The sequence below is a fragment of the Neolamprologus multifasciatus genome, chromosome 15 (genome assembly GCF_963576455.1).
Source record: "Neolamprologus multifasciatus chromosome 15, fNeoMul1.2, whole genome shotgun sequence".
Taxonomy (NCBI): Eukaryota; Metazoa; Chordata; class Actinopteri; order Cichliformes; family Cichlidae; genus Neolamprologus; species Neolamprologus multifasciatus.
The window spans coordinates 2,310,862-2,337,985 of NC_140453.1; the positions used below are offsets into that span (position 1 = coordinate 2,310,862).

General features: G+C 43.4%; 1 protein-coding gene across 1 annotated transcript in view; it reads left to right on the forward strand.

The window, feature by feature from the left end:
• ches1 (checkpoint suppressor 1) overlaps positions 1-27,124 on the forward strand; it is a 71,241-nt gene that overhangs the window by 25,977 nt on the left and 18,140 nt on the right. The window contains exons 2-3 of the mRNA XM_085132160.1: positions 5,353-5,952; positions 22,927-23,078. Of these exons, the coding sequence (XP_084988286.1) occupies positions 5,371-5,952; positions 22,927-23,078 (734 nt within the window). The 5' untranslated portion in view covers positions 5,353-5,370. The remainder of the gene's footprint in view (positions 1-5,352; positions 5,953-22,926; positions 23,079-27,124) is intronic.

The window sequence follows — 27,124 nt, forward strand, 5'->3', positions numbered from 1 at the left end:
AGCAAACAGATGTAAAAATAAGAACAGGCATCAAGTTGTAACACGTTCATATGCACATGTGTTTGCAACAGCTTTCACTGCCAGGCAGCTGAGAGCAGCCGCCAGCACAGAGGGGTCAGGAGGCGTCCCGAGGGACGCCCTCACCCCTGACCTTTATCCCGTAGCTCTTTGCTGTTGTGGATGACATAAAAGAAGAACACAGTGAGACCTTATAGGATGTGATTGGCCCTGCTCCGCTTCCTTAAAGCAGTCAGAAGCCCTGATATTTGTCACCAGGGAAAAGCAGGAAATGCAGAGGGTGGACAGGGGAATGATTTCATGGGTTGAAAATTGAGAACATCACAAGGGTTCCTACAACCTTTGTTGACACATATGTAGCAGAAGTTATTATTTCCCAGCCTCTGAGAGAGTTCTCAATTTCTCCTTCTCTCTGTTGGTCTTCCTCTCCCCTTCCATCCATCCGGTGTATGTGTAGGAGGGATAAAGGTCGTCCTTTTGTCATCAAAACTCCAGATTAGTTTTGCCTCGGTGCATCTGACTCTCCGCTTTATCACTGTGGCCAGAGGAGCCACAAGGTTCAGCTCACCCCTCTGCAAAGTAATAACTCCTACCAGCCACTATCCTATTCTCTGCTGCTATCTGCTACACTACTATTACTACTCCATTCTGAGGTGGGGGGATTATTTTCGTGGCACCTGCTTTATTGGGCTGTATAGTAAAGACTGACAAGGAGAAGGAGGAACGGGAAGATATGACATACGACATACAGTTTGTGTCACAAGCCACCATCAAACTGACAAAGTTGTAAGAGTCGCTTGATCCACTGAGGCCCAGAGCAGAGCTAAATGAGCTGCTGACAGCACGTCTCCAGCCTATCTGGCTTTTATTTTATTATTTGTGCATTGATGTGGTTTTTTTGTAATTTGATGACTTGGGGATTTTGCTGAAAGTCAGTTTGGCTAATATCACAGCAGACTCCACAACAAGACGGCGAAATGAAGGATATTATTGAAATGTTTCCTCTGGCTTTCGGCGCTGTGAACGACTGCAAGTAAGACAGAAAAAGCTGCCAACGGGGAACGGAGATCTTCTGAGGATTACGTAAAAGTGGCATGTGATTCAGACAAGTGTCTGCAAGAGCACGAATGCAGCGCGAGATGATTACACCGTCAGTTAGAGTGCATGAATTAGCGTGCAGCCTGTCCACTCTTGCAGGCTTTTGTTAACCTTCTCCCCTCCATGTAAACACCGGTCACCTCTGCCTTCGGCTACAGAGACTGCCAGGTCAGAGGTCAGCGGGGGTACATCAAGGTCGCTGACAGTTTTCAGAGCAATGATGCTCTCTGTTTCCGTCTAAGGTCTTAATGGTCTTAGCTCTCAGTTCAGCTCATCGAAATCTTCAATTTGCCTTCCTTTTTTAAATCTGTTAAATCAAGTTAATTGATCCACTATTAGCTCTTGAACCTAAAATAGCATCGTTTACTTCCTGTTTTGTTTTTTTTACACTTGTGACATGAAAAAACGCCGGATTGATTTAAAAAAAAAGTTTTATTTTAAATCTTGCACACCTCGAAAGCCAAGGATCTGTTGAGCTGGAAACATGCAGCAGGAACTGTGTCAGACACACTGACTTAGGAAAGCAAGGCCCTTTCAAAATAAAACATAATTGCTCCTAAACACAGCTCACAGTTAGCCTTTTGCTTGGTTCTTTTTTTTTCCAAGGAAAAATTAACAGTCTGAATCCCACTTATGTTTTCTAATCAACAGCTGAAGCACAATTTACAAGAGTATGGGATACTGTAATATTTCAAATATATATGAAAAAAATGCCATTTTGAGAAAATAACTAATTTCGAGTTAGTTCTGCCAATTAGGAAGCTTTGTGAAGTTACATCATTTCCTTGTTACCCGGAAGCAGAAAGCTAAAGGCATCCACTGTCCAAACCTTCATGCTATGTTATCGTTCACTAGAAGGCATTCAAAGCTGGAGAACGTGGTGCCAGTTTGTTCACATTGATAGCTCACTGATCCTGTCACTATTCCAGTTCTCGTGCATATGCGTCATCTGCTTCTGGGAAAAGGGCATCCTTCATGGAGCGTCCTGACTGGCAGAGCTGATGCAAAAGAAATCAGAATTTCAAAATCCATCCATCCATCAATTTGCTTCCGCTTATCCTTTTCAGGGTCGCGGGGGGCGCTGGAGCCTATCCCAGCTGTCATAGGGCGAGAGGCGGGGTACACCCTGGACAGGTCGCCAGTCTGTCGCAGGACCAACACACAGGGACAGACAACCATTCGCACTCATTTTCACTCGCACATTCACACCTAGTGGCAATTTGGATTATCCAATTAACCTATCCCCACAAGCTGCATGTCTTTGGACGGTGGGAGGAAGCCGGAGTACCCGGAGGGAACCCACGCAAACACGGGGAGAACATGCAAACTCCACACAGAAAGACCCCGGCCTGATGGTGGAATTGAACTCAGGACCTTCTTGCTGTGCGGCAACAGTGCTAACCACCGTGCCACTGTGGTCAAATTGGTGACATACCTAACTTGAAGCTTGAGCTTCCACAGGAATGAGTTGGGTTGATGACCTAAACAGTTGAGTTGCATCATAGATTGGCCAATTTCCACGGATACCCTGTCAAGCTTTCCGGGTCAGGATACCCTATCCAAACATCCATAGTTCTTACCTGAGTCCCGTGGATTCTGAGTTCATGGCAGCATAACATTTGCGAGTGCACAGCCCATCACTTTCCTTTTGGATGGAGTTTTCATTCTTATTCAATGGTGTCTTTTAGAGTTTCTATTATCAGGGTGCAGAGGAACAGTGAGAACAGGCCCACTGTACAGAGCTCAGCTGCTTGTAATTGTATTAGTATGCACAGACACTTGCATGAAGAATGCACTAGACAACTAGTCAGACAGTGTACTTACAGTCCAATGCGCACGTGCACACACACACACACGCACACACGTAGACAAACGCAGAAAAAAAACACATGCGCACGCTAAGCCAAATGTGGACATGCCAAACAGAGACGAACACAAATCAAAACAAAGCATGCAAACACAAAGGAGATCCAGCGAATGAAGAAGACAGAGAGAATAGCACAGTCCCATCTGTCAAACAAATGTGGGGATGCTTCTAACACGTGCGCGCGCGCACACTCGCAGCGAGCGTTATTTAGCCTGAACTTGAGCGATAGCTGCCTTTGTCCTTTAGCAGTTGGTCCTGAGGGCTTCGCAGTAGAAGTTGCATGAAAGTTTGTTTAGAGCCAAGCAAGTGTGTTAAGCTTTATGAGAGCCCATGGGAGACATGCTAGCACACACACACACACACATGCATCCCCTCATACACACACATGCACACTCAGGCACGAGGCTTGGGCGGCAGCTCGCGATGGCCCCAACCAACAGTGAGGAGTTTGTTGTCATAGCAACAGTAAAATGAGATGACTTTACTGTCAGCCGTAATGTTTCATGGCCCCCTCGCCGCTATGGCAACATAACAAGGAGGAGGAAGAGGAGACGGAGAGAAAGAGAGCATCTGAGCCATCTCTGCATTCCGGTGGACTCCTGCTAGGAACAATGTCACTGCGATGCCCTTTCTTCCTTCTCAAGACAAACACACACATGCACCGTGACGAGCCTGTCAAACACATGCATAAATACGCACACACGCACACACACCTTGAAAAGCCTGTCAAGCACTCGTCCCACCTCGCCCATCCCTTTGATTGTGCTCTCACTATTTTCAGCAATTTGAATTCATTATGCTCAATGTCAATATTGGTGCAGCAACACTGTACCTGCAGACAGGTACAGCTTGTTGAATGAGCGCGCGTGCTGTCAAATAGCGCGAGGACTGGAAAAGAGGGTCGAGAAAAGAGAGAAACGAGATCAAAGCTTCGCCGAGCGTGTTCCTGCGCCCGTGGAGACCGTTAGATGGAGCGGCGAGGTGACTGTAGGCTGGCCGGCTATACGTGGAGCGAGCGCTATACATCACTGTTCTATATTTAGCGCCGTCCTTCCGCCGCAGCCCGTCGGCACCGTTAAAGAGAGTTATCTGCGCTGGGAGAAAAGTGAGAAAAGGGCGAGATGGGAGGGAGACGCGGCAGAGGAGAAAAAGGAGACGAGTTGTTTTGCTCTGTTGCCGTGGCGACGCGGCGGGCCAAAGCTGTAGCGAGCTGACAGTTGTCACCGCGCAACAACTCGCCACGGGTGACAGCTGTCAGTCAATCATCCAGAGTGAGGGGACAGATCGGCTGATGATCACCTTGGATTAGGGAGCGATCGCGCCGCACGGGGGCCGCCCCTGTATCGCCACTTAATCCCCGTGTCCTGATGGGGTGTGTGTGTGTGTGTGTGTTCATCTGCTTTTACATTCACAACCTTTTAGAACCCCTGCTCGTGTTTGCATGTTCATCCGGACCTGTGCAGATTAGATTTAGATTTGCATTGTGTGTGTGTGTGTGTGTGTGTGTGTGTGTGTGTGTGTGTGTGTGTGTGTGTGCATCCAAGAGCAGGCATGTGCGTCTCTGAAACGTGTTGAGAGCGAGCGGAGCAGATTACATTTTGCTGTAGCCGCTGCCCGGGTCCTTCCCACAGCTGTCTGTGCTAGAGGACAATCAAAGGCCCGGTTGGCGAGCCTTCTGATTGTGGTGTGATACTCAGACCCGTTCCCCTTCAATTACGGCGCTCTGCCTGCGTGTAACGAGCACAGCATCGCTCTTATGTTAGCAGAATAACGGTCTGATTAGAATAGGGATAGATTTGAACTCACGCTGTAATTTGTTTTTGCTCTTTTCTTTGCAAATTTTCCCATCGCATCCCCGTCACATCCTGCTGTGGAACTAAGTCTGACCGTCGGACTCCGTTTCTAATGTTTCAAATCCACCAGATAAAGGTTTTTTTCTTCTTCTGCACTCATTTGTCGCGGCACGTTTGACAATTACATTTTCTCCTGCTGGAGATGTTAAATCACCAGCGATTCTGCGACCCCACAACTATAAGACCTTTAACAGTACTCATATGTTATGACAGAAACCCCGTGTAATGTCAATACTTTGCTGTTACGCTAGTAATTAGAGGGTAGTTGTACAAGGCAGGATTTCCTCAACCGATGAAGCACTAAATTTGCTGTTTCAGTCAGAAGTGGATAGAAAGCCCAGGAGAGAAATGATGATGTATACTTTCTCCTTCAGATCTAACGCAGCCTAATTGGGAATGTGGTCAAAATCTTGTTACGTGCCTCCACCCTTTGGCCTTTAACAAAAACGAATGAACCAACAGTTTCATCAGCTAATGTTGTTTCTTTTCTCTCCACCTCTTTTCTGCTGCCTACAGGAGCGAGCCCTGGGCTGGATGGGACCCACCATGCCCCCCAGTAAGAAGGCCCAGAGCCCCAGTAGTGGAGCCAGTGCCTCACAGGGCATGAGCCCGCCATACCGGCAAGGTGACGCCGCCACGGCGGCATCTGAAGCCGAGGCGGCCGACCTCTCCCTTTCCGTGTCCGCCTCCTTCTCCAAGGCCGAAGACGAAGAGCTCACCAGCCTCTCCTGGCTCCACGAGAGCACGGACCTCCTCAACAGCTTCAGCCATTCTGGGCTTCGTAGCGTCTCCCCTCTGCAGGACCCCGATGGCCAGCACCCTCGCTCGCCCTCCTCCTCGTCTCCCTCCCCAGACGACCCCCTGCTCGGTGACGCGCACTCAGCGTACGACTTGACGGCGGGGGCCAACCGAAAACCTCCGTACTCCTTCAGCTGCCTGATTTTCATGGCCATCGAGGACGCGCCCAACAAGCGGCTGCCGGTGAAGGATATCTACGGCTGGATTCTGGAGCACTTCCCTTACTTTGCAAGCGCCCCCACAGGCTGGAAGAACTCAGTGCGCCACAATCTGTCGCTCAACAAGTGCTTCAAGAAGGTGGATAAAGATCGCAGCCAGGTAAAGAACGTCAACGTTACTCTGACGAATGTTGCATAATCGCTCCTTCCAAGGTCGTTTGGAAAACGAGGTTTATTGTTGAGTCATTGACATCATCAGATGATGAATTTGCATGATTTCAGTGACTTAAAAACTGAATTGCCAATCAAATCTGACAATTTTCATTGAATCATCTCTTTGTTTCCACATGCATGCACAAAATTACACAAGATTATCACGACGATTATTTGTTTCCCAGTTTGACTGCCGGTGCTGTAGGAGAACAAATTGGACAGTTAGCAGTAAATTGTGCATCCGCTTGATTTAAATATTCTCCTTCCTAAATTTTGCACTTTGAGAAAGAAACTCCCAGAAATACAGAAGCTGCCTGTGCTGCCTTTGTAAATGCACGCAGGACTTTTTTGATGCTCATTTTGTGCAATTAATCTTTGCTCAATAACTTGAACATGATTTGCTCAGCTCAGCAAGCACCATACAAAGCATTGATTTATGCACATGAAAAGGCTCAACACTGCCAACTAGTGTTTTGGATGCGGAATTACAGCGCTCCGAAGTCCTGTAAAACATTCGAGATGGTAGCTGGCAGGTTAGCCTGGATGAGGCAGAGCCACGATGGTCTGTATGCATACACTGATTGCATGTGGAATAACTAGTCTAGTGAAAGCTGTAGTAGTGAAGATGCATGCATTATTCGTGATCCAGCTATCAAGTCTTTCCATTTCATGAATAACAATAAAAAAACGAGTTATGAATCGAAACTGTTCCCTCAAACTCGTAGCGGATTATGGATTTGGAGAACCGTTTCATCCTTACTCTTGATTCTTTTCCTAATCTATATCGTATATACCTGTAGCCAGATGGTAAACACAGGCCCATTATTCGCTCTCTCATGTGTGGTTATAGCTTATTTCACAGCCAGACAGTTATCAGCGCTTTGCAGGCATATCCAACTTGAAGTCAAACATATTCTGTATTTTGTCTACAGCTGTACCAGATTCGGCCTTATCAATAGTTGATGATCTCTGCTTTCATAGTTCTCTTTCACTCCGATGATATGTGCTTCCCCAGTGGGAACAGCATTTCGCTTTTGATTTAAGACTTGATACGGTCTTTTATACCGGCGTTCTCATCCCGATTTTGCTCCATTAAAGACTCGGGGTAAACGGGGAATGAATCCCTCACTCAATTAGCGCTAAATTAACACTGGAGGATTTAATAACACAGATGCCAACAGACTTTAGATGAAATCTCGCCCGAGGGTGTCGGGGGTGGGCGGCGAAGGTTGGGCACAAACAGTGAGGATCAATGCTAGCTTTGCGTGTTTAGCTGATTGCGATCGTACTGGGGGATGTGAGAGTTCTCTGTGCTCTCCTTGACCAGCGTGTGAATCTGAACTCTTTCTTCTGACTGAGCTGCGTGTGTGTGTGTGTGTGTGTGTGTGTGTGTGTGTGTGTGTGTGTGTGTAAAAGAAAGAGAGAACAAAATGGATGAAGGATGGTGTGTGAGTTTGTGCACACGCCCTCACGCTATGCTGTCATCTGGCCCTTGACTACAGCGGCACAGAGTTTCTCTTGTATACATATCTCCATAGTAACAAGGTTGCAGTTGATATAAAAGTATGCTGTTGCTGTAGCAACGGGAAAACTGATTTGGCTTTACTGACTTAGGCAACTGTGTGTGTGTGTGTGTCTGTGTGTGTGCACATTAGCCTGAAATGGGCACTGAGGTGTTCAGTGGGGGAGAAAGAGTATACGTCCTCATCTAGTGTTATATGCACATATGTGTGTGTGTGTGTGTGTCTGTGTGTGTGTGTGTGTGTCTGTGTGTGTCTGTGTGTGTGTGGAGCAGCGTGTGCAGAGGTGAATTTGGCAAGGACAGCTTGTCTTGTCTTCCTGTCACTGCACACAGTTTAAGACAGCACACTAATTAACCCTTCAAACCTATTTCGTTCCCTCGCTCACACACACACACACACACAGGGCATGTCTGACACACAAACAAGTGCGCGCGCGCTCACAAGCATGCATGAATGCTTAAAAAGCCTCGCACACACATATGCGCTGTGCCGGTGTGGAAATGAGGGCACATCTCTGCAGACTCTTACTCTACCTGCCAAGTGCTGTGCTTTATCTGAAGCTGCAATTACAGAATCTCTGTCATTTTTAGTCAGACTCTGCCATTCAAAGCTTTTCAGTGAGAATATCTGCATGTGAATACGGCTTTTTGTTCCCTCCCGGCTTTTTCCTTTACCTGTTTAAGTCTTTTTCAGTCGAGTGTGCAATTACAGGGCGTAAGATATTTTTCGCTCTTTTTTTTCCTGTTTGCGGGGCGTCATTATGTGTTACGTACCGTTGGGGTGGGGGTGACGGCGTTTTGTGTAGGGCAGGTCAAGTTATCGTTATCCAGGCAGAGAGAGAGAGATGGGCAAAGCGTGCAGACACGGCTTGCTTTGAACACACCAAATTATATTTCCATCAATTTACAGAGGTGGAGATTAATATGACAGTGGCCTATTTGTTCCAGTGGCTGTATTTCTGGGTCATATCCAGGCAGATGACAAGATGGGGACTAGTTTAGAATAAGCTTACTGCTCCCTGTGTGTGTGTGTGTGTGTGTGTGTGTGTCAGTTTTGCGTGTGGGAGTGCAAACTTGTGAGAGAGAGCGTGAGAGCGTACCACGGTTGCCATGGCTTTGTTTACAAACAGGATTCTTCACTGTGCTGAATGACATGCCTTAATGACAAGTGTTGTTGCCCTCAGACTGTGGATGAGTGTTGTAACAGCACACACACACACACACACAGTCAGCGATATATCTCTGAAAGCCTCTTATGAAATCACAGCGGAGAGAATGGGCAGTTTTGTAATCTGAAACTCTGCGAAGTCTCTCGGTGTTGCACTTAAGTGTGTCACCTTCTAACTTAACCTTGCCCCGTTCAGACGAGAGGCGTCCTTGATGCCTTTATGTTTCAGCACTCGAAGCATTATGAAGTGTTTGAAGTGAGCACAGGAAAATCTGTTAGTTTAAGGTGGTTTTTGATGTTCATTTATCGGGACTTTGTTGCAGTCACAAAACTACCACTGCTGGATTTTGGAGGAAAAGCACAGATATGATTGTGTTGCATTTTCTAGAGTGTAGTGTTAGTAAGCCAGGGCTGCTGTCTGAGTCCTTCTCACAGTTGATCTCACAACTCAGCAGCTATCTTCAAACAACTTGTTTGAAGATAGGTTGTTTTGATGCCTTATCTATCTTGTGCCCCTCTCATTTCATTGGTCACCAGGACATGAAAACATTTAATTAAGTCTCAGTCAAAATTGATAAAAACCACAGACTTTGGTCGTGTAAGCCACTGTGACCTAAATATTTTTTCCTTCTCAGTTTTGCCAATTTAAGCATCCTATGGGCTCAAATTTTGGTCATAACTGTATTACCCTTCCAGGACCTCCTTCCTGGAGCTCAGTAAAGCACCCCACCGACAGCCAAACCCTTCTGTTCTCTGATTGGATTGTTAAATTTGTGCTTGACATAACATTGACCAATCAGCTGAAAGGAAGAAAAATTGGGTCAAAATTCGTACTCGTAGGTTTAAACTCACACACAGCCAGGAAGAGTTTCAAAGTTTCTTGCTGGTATCTGTAACCAGATCTTATCAAAAAAAACCTGTAAGTTGTGTAATTATTTCTTACAAACACACAAATTCTCATCTATAGATGCACAAACATTAAATTTTCAGATATTTTGGTTTACAAGGTCACAAAACTCAGTTCACAACTATGCATTTAATTTACAGTAGTACAAAGTACAAAACATTTATGACGACAGTTTGAGCCATAAAATCCTGTCACAGTGGGACCAAAGAAAGATGAAAGGTCATTAACCCATTAAGACCTACCATAGAACCAAGTCCGCCAGAGCTTATATTATATTTTTACATGCTGTGGAGCCATTTTTGGGAGCAATTTCAAGTTGCTATACATCAATACAACCATTATAGCCTAAATTTTAATAATATGTCTGCATTAAGTGCATAGTAATGACATAAATTGCAAAAAAGTGCAAAAACTGCAAAAAAATTGAAAATCATTTTTGTTTTTTAACATATATTTCTAGTTAGAGAAATTTAAGAGGCTTATCCCTCAAAACTGTAAATACAAAAAAGTTGCACAAAATAGTTTCCCACCACAGGAAATTTATTTTGAGTGTCTTTATAGTTTTATTTTTGAAATACACCAATTTTTATACACTGCAGGAAAAACGAAAATAAATATTATAATGCAAATTTGCAAAAAAGCAGCATATGCATCAAAATAAACTATTTCCAGCAGCAATATGAGTCCTAAGCATCCCAGAAACCACACAGAAAGTCATAAAGTCAAAGATAACTTTTAAAAACACCAGTATAGGCTCATGAGGCCTTGATGGTAAAAAACTACATTTCTGCGAAAATGACGTCACTTCCGGTTTCGGGCAGGTCATGGCGGACATGCGATAGTTCGTGCTGATGGACGTAGGAAGTGTTACAAACAGCTGATCGGATCGGCAAAGCGTGTTTCTGGAATATTATGTTTTTGTTGCTGCAAGTGCTTTTTATGCAGTTTTTGCAAAGTTATATGTGGAAGGAAACTGTGACCGAGGACAAGCTGATGGCATAAGATGTAAGTACAACTCCTCCGGTTTCATATGCAAAAAAAATGATTGCGCTAGCTCACGTGGTTGCAGAGCTACCGGGATTTAAAAATAGTTACGCAAAACGGAGCGTGCTGCTCTGACCGGCTTTAAAGGGTTAAAGGACGAGCAACACTTGTAATGGAGTAAAAATATCTCGTTTCATCCAAAGAGTATTGTAAAGAGTCGCTCTGCTTGACTAATGGATCTGATGACAAAGTTACAAAGAAAATGGTCGTGACATAAACGATAAGTGTCAGGCCTAAAATACTGACTGTAGATTGGTTCAGATTGTCAGTATGTTCAGAGGCGGGGCAACAGTAAGAGTTTACATCCGTCTGTGAGACACGGTGGAGGCTTTGACAGCATCTGAGTCACTGAATTATCAATACACAAGATTCCAATTAAATTTTGATCCTCTGTGAAATACCATCTGGAAAACCTTCATTTTTCAAAACGACAGTGATGCCTGTTAATGCACAAAAACCACATCTGGATAGACAAACATACAACTATCAGTCATGGATAGACCTCCTAAGGACCCAGACTTTAAAATCATTGAAGCGTGGAAGCATACATTTACAGCTCAGATTAAATATTACATAAAAATAAACTATATAGAAAGTGTGTTTGAATGCTAGCGATGCAGAAATGTGTGCATGTAGCACAGAGCCATGGCTCAGTGTCTCACAGGCCTGAATGTGCGCTCGAAGCCTTTTATAATTCATGACGTGTTTGATCTGCTGCTCACCTCAGACTAGCACAAACATACGTTTTGGATTTTTATCTGTATTTTCATAAGTTTTACAGCTTTTCCTACTGATAAAAACCTCCCTTATGGCCGTTCACACTACACAAAATAATTAAGCCATAAACAGTTAACCTGTTGAACCCCAATGCCCCCGGCCCCAGAGGTGAGAGGGAGAACATGTAGAAAAACAGTCTTTAAACTGACAGAAAAGGGAGTTTCACTGCTCCACCGCAGGCTGTACATGTCCCACGGTGTAAAATGACCCTGATATAAAGAAATGAAGGGTGCAGGATATGTGGATACCATCGGCCGATCTAAACACTGAAAACCCCCAAATTTCCAAACATATTGTACTGGTTTTTCCAGACTTTTCTTTTACACGTAGATTTTCCTGGATCCGTTAGGTATGCATATAAGTAGGGATGGGTATCGTTTAGGTTTTATCCGATACCGGTGCCAAACCGGTACTTTTGAAACGGTGCCGGTGCTTAAACGGTGCTCAAACCGGTGCTTAAAGAATGGAGAACACAAAATTGGTCCAAAAACCTCTCATGTTCAGCTGTTTTTTTTGTAAAAAGATAACAATGTTAGCCTTTTCTGCAGCTATGGGGCATATATGGTATCACTCTTGGCTGGAAGCAGCTTAAACAATGGAAAAAACACAAACTTTGTCCAAAAACCTCTCATGTTTAACTGTTTTCCACTTTTTCTTTGGTCATTTTAGCCTTTTTGGCCAGGGTGAAGGGAGCATCTGCCATCAAACAAGAAGACAGCCGCATGTAGCTATGATGGTGTTTGCTGTTCACCTTACATGCATTAATGTAATAACGTGGTTAGCCTACTCAACGTAAATTAAACACGAACAACATTAAGCTACTCACGAAGAGAAGAACGGCTGCTGCTGCATCATCATCCTCATCATTTCTGCTACACTGGCAGGGCTAGGGGCCAGGACTCTCCTCTTCGGGTTTTTGGGGGATGTTGCTAACTCCGGGTCCGATAACAGGCACCACACCCGCAGTAGATGTGCTCGGTGTGAGGTCTCGCAGCAAGCTATTAATCTATTAATCAATCTATCGAATATGGCACATTTCTCGGCTTTTAAGAAAAACGCTATGCGTCGCCAGGTGTTTCATCAGATTCGAGGTGTTACCTCCTTTGACAGTATCACAGTATCAGCTTAAAGCACTTGTTGCAGCTGCTGAGTTTGCATCTTTTGCTGTGAAGTACAGACAGACTTTGACCACTTCGCCTTGGGCATTTTTAATCTGTAGCTCTGCTCTAAAAGAACGTACGTACCTGAACCCGCCTACTATCCTCGAAACGTAAAATGATTGGCTAGAATCTAAAGTGTATCACAGCTCAGGAAAAAAAAGCACCGAAATGTGCGCTGCTTTTCGGTCTGGTTACTACCGTTTATGTCAGATACCGGTGCCATGATACCGGTACCCATCCCTACATATAAGATCGTATTAGAATGTGGAACAAAAACTGCAAGCAGGAAAAAAACAAGTCAATTCAACTTGTAACTGAAAGAGGATAAATCCACAAGGATCGGCTCCTTGACTGAAGTTTTTTAAAGCATCTTTCAGGTGAATGTTTTGCTTTTATGCATCAGAAGTTTCCCGTCATAGTGAGCAGAAGAGCCGTGAAAAACAGGCTTTGTTTCCCTCTCTAATGCAGATAGAGATGCAGTGTTTGTCTTTTCTCTTAAAAATACCTCTGTAGAATATTGACAGATAGAGTTGGTCTGTGTGTGGGTGACAAATACACAGCAGTGGTGTACGGGTCTGTTTACTTTTACTGCTGCCATCTTGGATTGTGAGGTTGAGCTTGGTAGGACTTCTCCTCTTGCTTTCTTTACCTTCTCAATAACAGCCAGTGGAACAAATTGCAGCTAGTGTTGCATTTAGCAGCTAATATACCAGATATTTCTGCTCTGGAGTCAGCGGAGGCCAAAAAATGAGCTAAAAACAAGGAAAACATGACTCAAAGTTCACCGTGAAAGGCACGATGTAATTGCTGCCTTTAGCCAAAAAAGACAGCCGTCATTAAACGCACCTCTGCCTTTGTCTGTGTGGACAAAGTTTGCTTCTGTCATTGTGGTTCACACGTCATGAGCCTTGTGACCTCATTGCCTTTCTCCAGTGCAGCCTTTGGGAAGCACTGTAAACATCTGGAAGTTTGGGAGGTTTTTCACAGGTACCGTGACGAGCCATGGAGGAACCAAAACCCCGGTGATCTCGCTCTAATTAATTGCTCAGTGACAGCGTATCACAAGCACTCTGGGAATCGCTTCGCTTGGGCTCAGTCCAGTTTGTGTCTCTTGTCCTGTCAGAGTTATATGTGTGGTGTTTTTGAGTTGGAGGGGGAGAACTCGCAGCTTTTTAGAGCCTTGAAACAACCGATTCGGGTCTTCTAGAGTCTGCTTTGTCGTATTATTGATGAAACACAAACGTAATCACCGATTCAAACAACGATAAACCAAAACTGAAATGAAGGTTTTCCTACGTCCTGACAAAAAAAATAAAAAAATAACCTAGGGATGCAACGATACCAATTTTTTCAAACCGATACTTGGATCTGAGTACTTGCCGATACAGAGTACAAAAAACGATACTTCTACCACACACACACACACACACACACAAATGCAATGCATTGGAAGACAGGTTTTATTATATTCCCTGCCGATAAAAAATAAAATCTTAATAAAAATGACCACAAAAAAATTTCAAGTGAAAAATAAGCACTTCTGTTAAATTATTGCAGAGTCTCCACATTGTAATTTAACAAAATATCACTGAACTATTGGCACTGTCTCGAGCTTTCAGAATAATAAATAAACACTTCTGTTTGGAATAAAATAAATACAAATTAGGTTTGAGAATAAATTAAACGTTTAAATTATTGCAGAGTGTCCATATTGTAAACAAACAAACAAAATAATTATTATAAAATAAATAATAAATAAAATAATAATTGGCCCCCTAGTGGCCAATCTAAAAAACTACAACAGAAATGACCAGCCACCCTCTGATTAATGAAATAAGTTGGTATCGGTTCATGGTATCGGTTAACTTTTACGAGTATGAGTACACACACATTTTACAGTATCGGCCCCGATACCCGATACCAGTATCGGTATCGGTGCATCCCTAAAATAACCTGTTGTCCGGCCAACGTGTAATGTTCATTCCCAACTGTGCCGCTTTGTCCTTTTGTTGCCAAATGGCTCAAATTGTCCGTCTCGAGGACCCTTTTTCAAAAGAATATTCGCCGCCTTGTATTTTTCCTTTCCCCCCCTCAGCTCTCTTTACTCTGCATTAAACTTTGTGCTCGTGAGCTGCAGACATCATATCTCCAGCTTTACTCAGTGTCTGAATTAGTGTTCAGACATGTATCTGGTCCATGCTGCACTAGTCCTCTGGTATATTATTAATCCTCCTGATTATCTCTGTGTAAGTAACGATGGATCCTTGTGTCGCAGCGGGTTAATCAGGGTTTAAAAAAGCCGGGGTTAAAGCATTTACCGCATCTGAGGATGTCCATCATGAAATTGTGCGCAGGCCTGATACTTTGGATCGGTGGTATAGGTTAAGTGATGTTGCACGGTGGACGAGAAAGCCTCTTACACTGATGCTTCCTCGCAGAGTGGCAGCTCTGTGCTCTCTGCGTCATGCATCTTTTTTTAATCTCATTTCGCTGTTTGAGTTGGAAACAAAATTTACTGTCTCTTCTCATAATAGCCACTGCAAACTGCTGAAATGGGTCTCCGTGGTGTATGGATGCCGTTATTAATGATGATAAAACTGTTTAAAGCTGTAATTATAGTTGAGGATATACAGCTGTGCTGAGGAATAGTCACAGGACACGTTTTGTTTGCAGTTTGGACACAAATCTAAAACTCCTGGCTGCTTTCTGACTCCTCAGGCCCGTGGCACTGAGCGCCAGAGCCCATTTCAATCTAATGACGAGCTTAACCTTTAAAACTATTAGGTAAGTTCTGTAAACAGCTGTAGACTTTAGTTTTAGCAAACATTAGTCAGGCGGGAGGACGTCGCTGGGTACTATTTTCAGCTGAGCATGAAGACGGAAGTTTAGTGCCAGTTTAGTGCCAGTGGGTTCTTACAGCTGCAGGATGATAATGTCTATGGGATTGACTGGGAAATGAGCCGATGCTGTACGTTAATGCGAGATTAACATGAGATCGCTTTAAATATACTCAGACGTTACGTATTAGTTGGATGCATGTATTGTATCTATGGGAAAACTTTAAAAGTGGCCTATTATATACCTTTCTTTGCCTTCTGCTGTTTAGATAAGATAAGATGAGCTTTATTGACATTTTAAGAAAATGGAAGCGCTGCTGTTAGGGCTGCTCGATTATGGCAAAAATGATAATCACGATTATTTTCACTGAAACTGAGATCTCGATTATTTGACGATATTTATTTAACAATAACAATGTGTTGAATAATGACTTTAAAGATTGTCAAAAATAATATAAAATAGTGTGCAAATACTGATAACAGTGCAAATGTTTGCAATATAAGAAATAAATGAAAAATGTAAACATCTATGTTTAGTGAAGTTTGCAGTGTTGCTCTGTGGTGCAGCTACGACACTGTAGAAAAGTTTACACACTGTGTCTACTTGATCCACGTCTGACTCATGAACCCATAATGTTTCCACACCACTGAAGTTTTTTTTACCTCTTTTCAACCAACAGCAGTCACTCTCCTCTCCAAATAACTTCTGCTTAGCTTTCCGAGCTTCCCTCAGGTCCTCTTAATCAGCGGTCCCCAACCCCCGGGCCTCGGACCGGTACCGGTCCGTGAGTCGTTTGGTACCGGGCCGCGAGAGTTGAGGCTCAGGTGTGAAATGTATAGTTTTCAGGGATTTTATCGGTTTTCAGCGTTATTTTGTTATCGTTTTTATCGTTTACTCGGTTTTCCTGGGTCTTTTCACGTGTGTTATGAATAAATTTTCTTTTTTTCAGTACCGGTACTAGTTTTATTTTGTTGCATTTATCCGCGACACCTTAAAGGCCGGTCCATGAAAATATTGTCGGGCATAAACCGGTCCGTGGCGCAAAAAAGGTTGGAGACCGCTGCTCTTAATTGTTGTGACACGTGTTCGAAATGCAGAGAGGTGCGCTCGATTTGCCACACGGAGCAGCGCGGGAGTAAAGCGCGAGGGAGGGGCTAATAATCGGCTCCGTCATTTTTAATGATCGTTGAAAGCCCAGATCGTAATCGAGATTAAAATTCGATTAATTGAGCAGCCCTAGCTGCTGTACTTGATGAGAAGATTCCAAACATGAGGTCAGCGTACATCACAGTGTGTTTGTGACTCTGGATGATGTCGCTGAGAGCAGATAACTCACCTCCTGTTCAAACCTTTGGTTTGTAAGGGGCAACCAATCACAAGGAAGGGCTCAAAGGCAGCTAAAAGAGCTTGATTGAGGCAGCAGATCTTTATTCATGAGTCCAAAAAAGATGTTTTGAACTGTGGATCATGCAAAGCTGTGTCTGATTAGCAGCAGCATCACCTTCAGAGAAGTATAACATCCTGAATTACATCATGAGCTCACAATATCGTTTGTTTATTATAAAGTGGAGTATACGGCATCTTTGGAAAAACACTGCTGACCCCATTTTAGTTTGAACACATGCATTTTCACTATCGGGGGGAATGTGGCACACGCCCCTGCTGCCATTACTTGACCATTTTCCAGATGAAAACAAATTTACTGCAGACAGCAAATTACCGGCATTGCTCACTTTGTTTTCTAAGCATTCTGAAGCACAGCAGCACGGACAGCAGTGACACAAAGTGAATGTATAACGAACGTGTCGCTGTGGATGTGGAAGAATCAGCGTAAGCGGTCACAATACAACCTGTTGAAAGTGACGAGAGTAACGTGAACGATCTGAAGGCTCAGCGTTCACGTGAACAAAGCTCATAGATTTAATCTGAAATGAGGTGAACACTAAAGTATGTTGTAGGTTATGTCAGGATATGTGTGATGTCGTCATGCAGTGAGGAGTGTATGCTACTTTTTTAAAATATCTCCTATTTCGACGTGAGACCAGCCCCCACAGCTTATATAACACAGGAAACAGATGTTAGCACCACACAGTCATCCCTCTCGCACTCGATCTCCCCGCCTTTGTCTCCCCCTTCTTCCCCTTTTTGTCTTTTACTCACATCCTGATGCGTCCTAGGCAGGTTGCAGTTTGTGTAAAACTGCATAAAACTACTTGATTGTAAATTCAGCCAGTCCTATTGGTTCAGCTTGTGCACACGCCTCCTGCCTCCATACATCTGGATTAGGAAACGTGGTCGCCCTCTAATAATTTGGCAGCTTTGCTGAAGCATAAATTTTCAGTACAAGTTAATGGAGCTGAAAGAAATGCAGGGTGACGACTGTAAATTTGGTTTATTCTAATGAGAGGAAGACTCAAAGAACAGCGTGTCACACGTCCTGTTTAACCCTTTAAAGCCGGTCGGAGCAGCACGCTCTGTTTTGCGTAACTATTTTTAAATCCCGGTAGCTCTGCAACCACGTGAGCTAGCGCTATAATTTTTTTTGCATATGAAACCGGAGGAGTTGTACTTACATCTTATGCCATCAGCTTGTCCTCGGTCACAGTTTCCTTCCACATATAGTTTTGCAAAAACTGCATAAAAAGCACTTGCAGCAACAAAAACATAATATTCCAGAAACATGCTTTGCCGATCCGATCAGCTGTTCATAACACTTCCTACGTTGGATTAGACGTCAGCGCGAACTATCGCATGTCCGCCATGACCTGGCCGGAACCGGAAGTGACGTCATTTTCGCGGAAATGTAGTTTTTTACCGTCCAGGCCTCAATGAGCCTATACTGGTGTTTTTAAAAGTTATGTTTGACTTTATGACTTTCTGTGTGGTTTCTGGGATGCTTAGGACTCATATTGCACTGCTGGAAATAGTTTATTTTGATGCATATGCTGCTTTTTTGCAAATTTGCATTATAATATTTATTTTTGTTTTTCCTGCAGTGTATAAAAATTGCTGTATTTCAAAAATAAAACTATGAAGACACTCAAAATAAATTTCCTGTGGTGGGAAACTATTTTGTGCAACTTTTTTGTATTTACAGTTTTGAGGGATAAGCCTCTTAAATTTCTCTAACTAGAAATATATGTTAAAAAAACAAAAACGATTTTCAATTTTTTTGTAGTTTATTGCACTTTTTTGCAATTTATGTAATTACTATGCACTTAATGCAGACATATTATTAAAATCTATGCTGTAATGGTTGTATTGATGTATAGCAACTTGAAATGCTCCCAAAAATGGCTCCACAGCATGTAAAAATATAAAGTAAGCTCTGGCGGACTTGGTTCTATGGTAGGTCTTTAAGGGTTAAAGGTTATTTTTGCAGCGTTAAATGAGTTAGAGAATGCAGGCCGTAGACCAAACCACTGTGGTGCACGAGTGGGAATTAATAACAAACAACATTCAAATTTGACATCGAAATTTAGCTTTCAGTGAATTTTAGAGTATTATTTTATGTTTTCACAATGATGCATTCAGGAGGTCATGAGTAAAGTACCGGTAAGAGGATCCAGACCCCTCTGGACCCTCCACCTGTGGATGAACTGATAGGACAGCACAATTTAGTGACGCACCCTTGTTTCAGCCGTGCACTCAAGTGTTTAAAAAAGGTAGGAGAGAGGAAACGCGTGAAATTTCTAGATTGGAATATTTTTAAATCTGTGTGGTATCAGATCTGAAAACTCACAAAATGTAACCCACTTTGTTTGCAGATTTGTTAAAAAACAACAAAAAAAGTCCTTTTCACCTTCTCCAGCTTCCAAGATTATGATGCTTGTTGCCAAGGCGACTGTTCTAACCCAGGTGGCGGGCCCTTCCTGTGAGATGCGCCCTGTGATTGGCCTATCAACAGATAGGCTACAGATTAAGCATTTTGATTGGCTCGCAGGCTGGTCGGCAGCGGCGGGAGCCCCAGCAGACAGATTCTGGAGAGAGCTTTGATTCAATCGGCTGGCAGACAGCAGACACACACACTTACACACATATAGAGGTATATATATACAAACGCTGGCGAGCTTGAGGTGCAAGGGGAAATTTGGCACAGTGGGGGTCACCTCTGTGGGAGCGAGTGTATGTGTGTGTAATATCATGCTCTCCAGGAGAGGCGTTGCTGGCAGTAATAGAAGCACTCCCAGGAGCACACCACGCTGGGTAATATCACACTCCCCAGGGAACTCGTCATACACACATTCACACACACACACACACACAAACACAGAGCAGAACAAGGCACATATGGCCTGTGTTCAACACGACTGACATACTAATGCAAAGATCCAGACGGGGGGACACAAATCAACAGTGCACACACATCCTATTAGCTTCTTGCATTCTTACAAGGTCGGGAGCTGCAGCAGCCCGTAGCACAGTTTTTGACTCCGTGGACATCTAAGGATGAAGAGCCACACGAGGTTCTGCACGGTCACCGCTCGGTGGAGACGATGGAGCCTGAAGGATAAAGTTGGATATCAGACGTGATTGTGAAGTTTTGAACCTGTGCTGCAAGACATCAGATATTGGTGTTTTTTGGTTAGTGTGTATGTGACCTGCTGCTCTAATGTTTAACCGGAGCACAGCTGTAGGAAAGCAGGTCATACAGCATCGCAGGAAGTTTAGTTCATCGCTCCCTCGCCTTTCAGTCCTGTTTTTCAAATAAATGTTTTCATTATGTGAAGTGTAAAAATACATACGTTTTAACGAACCTGAGAGGAAAAACTTTCTCGTCTAATTTCTTCTGACAAAGGAGGGAAAAACACTGAAACTTAAGAGAGCTCTGTACACTTTTCCAGTTAAGTGCAGAGGCATTAGCCACTATTTGCAGCTGCTTCTTTCATGTGTTATCTGCAGATTTGATCGGCTGCTACAACCAAATATCCAACTCCAGCCGACATCCTGTCATTTCCTCCTGATTTAAATATTCACATATTAGTAAAATCTTCTTTGATAGACAAATCTTTGTTGAATATATTAATTAGAAGTTTTATCAATACCCTAAACTGGGATGATTTGCATAGTGGTTTGTGTACCACTACAGATAAGAGGTTGACCCTCTAATGTAGCAATATGGTGATTATTCAATCCTTAATTAATATTCGCCTGCATAACTGTGATATTTCCCTCTTTCCTGGGCTAGAATTAGGAGATCCAATGGACAGTTGACCCTGATATTTTACGCATGCATCCTTCTACCCCATTTTTTAAGTCATTTGAATCTTTTTCCTGCAGCCAGATGTGTTTGTCTGTCATTAAAAACACCAAACCAGACTTCTCAATAAAAGCAGGGCACTACTTTTTATGTTGGTTGCTTGCAGATATCTGTATCAGCCTATATGTTGTCCAGCATGTAACTTTTTCTTACCAGAACAAACGCTCACCGGACAGTTTATCAGTTGTACCTGTTGAACTCAATTATCCAATCAGTCCATCACTCGGCAACTACTCGGTGCATTTAGGTACGCAGGCCTGCTGAAATTCAAACCATGCATGAGAATAAGGAAGAAATGTAATTTAGGCTGATCTGAATATTTCAGAAACTGCTGATGTACTGATCTTTTTCAGAGAAAGTTCTGAAAAAGAGAAAATCTCCAATGAGTGGCTTGTTCTTGCCAGAGGTCAGAGAAGAATGGCTAGACTGCTTTGAGCTGATAGGAAGGAAACAGCGACTCAAATAAGCACTTGTTACCTCCAAGGTGTGCAGACGAGCATCTCTGAATGCTCAGCATGACGAACCTAGAAGGTGTTGGGCTACAGCAGCAGAAGACCACACCAGGCTCAACAAAACTGGACAATAGAGGACCAGAAAAATGTTGCCTGGTTTGTTAACTCGATTTCTGATGCAGAAATATGAAATCTGATGTGGGGTCATAATTTGGCAGACACAATACAAAAACATGGCTCCATCCTGCCTCGTATCAATGATCCAGGCTATTGGTGGTGGTGAAATGGTTCATTTCAAGTCAGTTTTATTTATATAGTGCCACATCACAGCAGCAGTCATCTCAAGGTGCTTTATAACAGCGGTCCCCAATCCCCGGGCCTCGGACCGGTACCGGTCCGTGAGTCGTTTGGTACCGGGCCGCGAGAGTTGAGGCTCAGGTGTGAAATGTATAGTTTTCAGGGTTTTTATCGGTTTTCAGCGTTATTTTGTTATCGTTTTTATCGTTAACTCGGTTTTCCTGGGTCTTTTCACGTGTGTTATGAATAAATCTTCTTTTTTTCGGTACTGGTACTAGTTTTATTTTGTTGTATTTATCCGCGACACCTTAAAGGCCGGTCCATGAAAATATTGTCGGGCATAAACCGGTCCGTGGCGCAAAAAAGGTTGGGGACCGCTGCTTTTTAATATAAGGTAAAGATCCTATAATAATACGAATGAATTGTTTTAAAATGGTGTGGATACACATGAGTGTCCCCATCTTCTGATGCCTGCTTCCAGGAGGATGATGCACATGTCACAAAGCTCAAATCAGGCAGTTCTGAGGACAAAAAGGGGTCCAACCCAGTAGCAGCAAGGTGTGGCTATTAAAAAGGGGCGGGGAAAAGAAACTGCATCATCTCATAGTTTGTCCAGCAGAGCGGCTCCAACGCTTGTTTCTGATACGTTATCCTCTTAGAGACATTTCCTCAAAATGCCATCACTAACAGGGAAAACTATTTGGCAGTAGTGGCTTAAACCAGTTTGATGTCTGGTGCTTGTTTCTCCAGGTGTTTACTGATTGGTTCCCCCCACTTCTAAAATAAAGCCTGCATCCTTGATTTCCTTTCATATCGACTGAAAATCAGAAGCCCGGAGTCCCGTCGTCTTCCCACCCATAGCCTGTACCTTTTTTTAATATCACAGAGCACTATAAACTGAGGACGACACCTTAAATTTTTGTTTTGTGCGTTCCTCCCCAATCTCTGCCTCTGTCTCTACCCCCACCCACCCAGTTTTTCCAAATTCAGATGACAAGGCAGATGAAAGCATGCATGAGAGACAGAGACAGTCTATTTTCATGGCACCCTTCTCTATAATCTATAGGCTGGATTCACTCAGGTTGGGGGGCCGACAGCTTCATTAGGTGAGGGGGGGGGAGCCGCTTTGATCTAAAAATACGCACCATCTGGAATGGAGAAGGTTAAAGAGTTTGCCTACGTCCTCATCAGAAAGAAGCTTTCCTGATTTCTTTTTCCATAAAGACGGACAGGAAAATGCGGAGCGAGGTGGCTTTGAGGATGTTTTACTTCTTCTTCCTTGGGAATATGGGAATGTTTGCATGGTTGATGTTTTTTGCGCAGGTGTTTGAGCCAGGAGATGCACAGAATGTTGTTTTTCTCCGTGGGAGTGCCGGATGGCTGTGTGTGCACGTGGTTTGGTAAATAGGAAAAAAGGCTGAAGTTGAGCTTTTCGCTGCAGTCATTGTTCTTCAATAACAACTTTCTCCTCTTCGTTTTTTCTTGCTGTCTTGCAGAGCATAGGCAAAGGCTCTTTGTGGTCCATAGATCCAGAGTACAGGCACAACCTGATCCAGGCTCTGAAGAAGACGCCGTACCATCCCTACTCGCCCAGCCTGACCACCCCCTCCACCTCCCCACCCACCCTACCGCAGACATTTCACCACAGGTAAGACGGACCCTCTTATCCACCGACTGAGTGAATCTCGGCCGGTTAATTGATAAACCCGTCGACAGGGAGGGGATGCTGCCAGACTCGCGTCACGCTTGCCTCTCTGAAGAGACTTTAGAGAAATGAACATAGTAACACGTTCAAGGGAATTTGTGGCAGCCACCTGTTCAAAGGTATCATGTACTTGTCGTGTTGAATTGTCTCTTAGGTATGAATGAAATTCAGCGGTGTTCCAGAAATGTCATCCTGAGTCCCGTACATGCTTAAAGTGTTTAACTCTGCTTTTTTCAGCATCTCTCTTCATTATGTCTTTAATTCTGTTCCAGTCTTTGCTGCTGTGATATTATTTACGTTGTCTATGCCATAACATATGAGTTCCTTTACTTAAAGTAGTGAAGCACAGTATATTTAATAAACCAAACAAAACAGCTTAAATGATAAGTCAAATGATCTTAATATAATGGGATAATAGCAGAACTTATTTTAGGTTTAATGTGTTTAATGTTGGAGCAACACTGATATCGGCTGATGTTCATATTTGAGCTAAAATATCGAACCGATTTTATGTGCTACACAGCGCTCAAAAATCTGTAAAACAAATGTTTTTTTAGTACGACTTTGCTAAGCTACGAAGTCGCACCGCTTGATGGATTACTGTAGTCAGGAGCCTCGTGGAGGAATCCGGGTCCTAAACTCCGTCTCTTCAGATCCCAAAGTCAAACAAACACTGAGAGTTAAAAACTGTCTAAATTCTTTCATCTTCAATAAAATGATCAGCGTTGCTGCTTTACCAGGTGTAACAATTAAGTTTAAAATCCAGGCATCCATGAGAACTAAATTTATTACATTTAACGGAGTTAGAAGTTAGCAGGAAGCTAGCGGAAGTTAGCAGGAAGCTAGCGGAAGTTAGCTCGCTAGTTTCGCTAGTTACCTAAGCATGATATAGCATGTTCTGACTGAGAGATTTCTGAAAGAATTCAAACGTACAGCTCAGCTATCACTTCCAACATAAATGAAGACAGAAAAACTAAACAGCAGTGACGTTTGTAGGGTTACTGAAGTTGGGCTAGCTGGTATATAATGATGTGCTACGTGATCGCTAGTGACACAGCTATGTTAGCATAAACACAGTGAAGCTGGAGGATGAAGCTAACTTTTTTCCACTCGATAAAAGTTAACGTGAAGCTTCCTGATGGTTAGAGACAATTGTAATCGCATGGCAGGATGCTGTAAACGGACCAAACTTCAGTCAGGAGAACAACTGAGATAATCCATCCACAATACGAGGTTAGTCATTAATATACTGCAACAACACGGGAATAGAGCAGCTGCAGAGAATTCAACATTAGTGAATCAATGTTACGGAAGTGGAGGAAGCAAGAAGAATGAGTTGACTTATCTGACTGTTTTGTTTCACTTAATGCGCCTTATAATCTGGAAAATATGGTAATCAAGTGTTGCACCTACCAGCTCAAATTCATTGACTCCTTATTGCAGCTGAAGGCATCAAAAAGTGAGTTTAGTGTTTAAGTTTGTCAAGTTTCTGAATAATTATGTTATAATAGAGATTAGAGTAGCAATCACACTAATCGTTGTTATTGTTTTTCCTAAACTCAAACAGCTTTACTGTACTACTTCCTGCCCTGCTAACCACAGAGGAGGAATCAGTCATCTCTAAAATATGAAACTCGGGGATAAAATGCATTTAGTCAACTAGAAATATTCGATTTTGCTGTGTCACAGGATTAGTTTAGTGCCCTGTCTGAGGCTTTGTCCCCGTGGCTAATTGCTTGGGAAAAGTCAGCACAGCTTTCAGCCGCACAAACAATGGAAACCACCTCACACAGTGGCCACAATCAAAAGATGAGCAAATAAACTATTTGAACTTAAACATTAACAATCTCTTTGGTGTCGGCTGTTTATTAGTTTTTCTGTTTCCTAATTCCACACGGCACCTCAACCTCTCTCTTTGTTTGACTCTTTCTAAAAAAAGTCATGGATACTCTGCAATGAAAGGCTGGAAACGGGAGCTTTTTCTGAATGTGCGTGCCACTCGGTGGGTTCCCTCTTTTGTTTCACAGTTTTCTAAGGAGGGAGCTGTGGCTGTTTACTCGTGGAATGAAAAAGAAAGTTCTCTGGGTAAATTATCCGGAGAGAGATAAGTTCATTCTCGTAGTATTTATCTGATGTAAGTGGATCTCCGAGAAGCAAATAAAGAGCAAATGAAATGGGGACTTCGGTGCCAGCATGCACATATAACATAAAGCCTGCACTCTCGTCTGCTTGCTTACTCTCTCCATCCTCTCCCTCCATCTGTTACTCTTCACACCCACTCTCTCCAGGCGTTATATACCTGACCTGCACCATCCTTTCCTTAAATCTTTTTGCATGCTCTTTTGATGCAACAACACTTCTGTCCCTCCTCCTATCTCCCTCCCCCCTCAGGCACATCACAGGTAAAAAGCCTTTTTTTCTCCCCCCCTCCACCTCACTCTTTCCTCCCCCCTTGTTTTGCCTTTCCTCTGCTCCTACTGTGCCTCTGTTCCACTCATCTCGCTCTCTTGTCTCCTCTTTTAATATCCCACACACCCTCCTGCTCATCCTCAGGCATGCATTACAACTAGTGGGGCACCCAGTACTCCATCTTCTTTATTTATCCCTGCTGTGATTTATTCCCTCTCTCTCCCTCTCCACTCTTTTCACTCTCTCTCCATCACTTTATCATTCAATTAAATTCCCCTTTGTCTACATTCACTTTATTCTCCGACCGCTCGCAGCCTCCCCCAAACACACACACGCACATCCCTCCACAGTGCGGCGGCATCCACCTGTGTCGTTTCCTCCACATCTCCCTCCTCTCCTGACCTCACCTCCTTCCTCCACCCTCTCAGTTTCCAGCAGCTTTGCCTATCCCGACTGATACGTCAGAGAGAGCTGCTATGAGTTGCTTTATTTTTTAAATATTTTTCATTATTATTGTTTCATTTATCCGCTCCTATTTTCTTGTCTCTCTCCGACTACACAGCCACTGCCAGCCCTACACCCCGCTCCCCGGTTGATCCGGGTATGTTGGCTTGCAGAGCCAGTGGACTGTGTAAGACAGAATAATTGGTTCACCGTAAAATGTAAAAGTGTCATTTTGAACAATGAGGTATGTGGAAGTGGAACAAATTGGAGGCTGGATTTGGAACATGGACGGGAGGGTGCAGGGAGAGGTCGGAGTGTGGAGGGGAAGTTGTTCATTTGCGTCGTGGCACACAGCAGGAGATGAGAGTGTGTTTCTCGGTTTGAGCCGAGCTGCAGGTCCACTGGGACGCTGCACCTGAAGAGCATCCCCCCGTATCTGTGTATGTCCAGTTATTTCATTGCTTAAACCCAGTTTCGATGTAAGCTGATGCCTGTGAGCGCTTTGTTGTCTCTGACAGTTACTGGAAAAACTCAAAGAGATTTGAGCGATATAAATCAGGGTACTGCAGCACAAGAAGACACCAGAAAACAGTGGACGCGATGTTGTGAAGAATAAATGAAACAATTCAACAGGTTATTGTGATTCTCCGAGTTTTCAGTATGAAGTTAATAAGAATTCACTTATTACTGGTGAGAGGAAATGATGAGATTTATACGTTTCCCTCCAGTTCTGACCTGAACATGAATATTTTTTATAATAATAGACAAGTTGTTGGTGTGCTTTAAACAACAGTAAATGCACGATCACAGTGTGCTCTCCACTCTGGACCTGCTGGATCAAAAAGTTCATAAAGACTAAAAACTAAAGCTTTACTCAATATAAGCACTTTAGAAAGAATTGATTATTAGTTTTTAAACAGACTGGTGTGAAATTAAAGAGTTCAGAGGTCAAGAATTATTAATATTTCCCTTCATAACAGCAGAAGAACAAGCAGACAGAAAAAAATGGTCACAAATGGCACTTTTTTCCTTGTTAAAAAGACTGTATATAAAAGATGACACTCTCACCTTGACATCACAATCTTGTTCTGTGGAACAACCTACCTAACCTACCTACCTGTAACCTACCCGTAAGC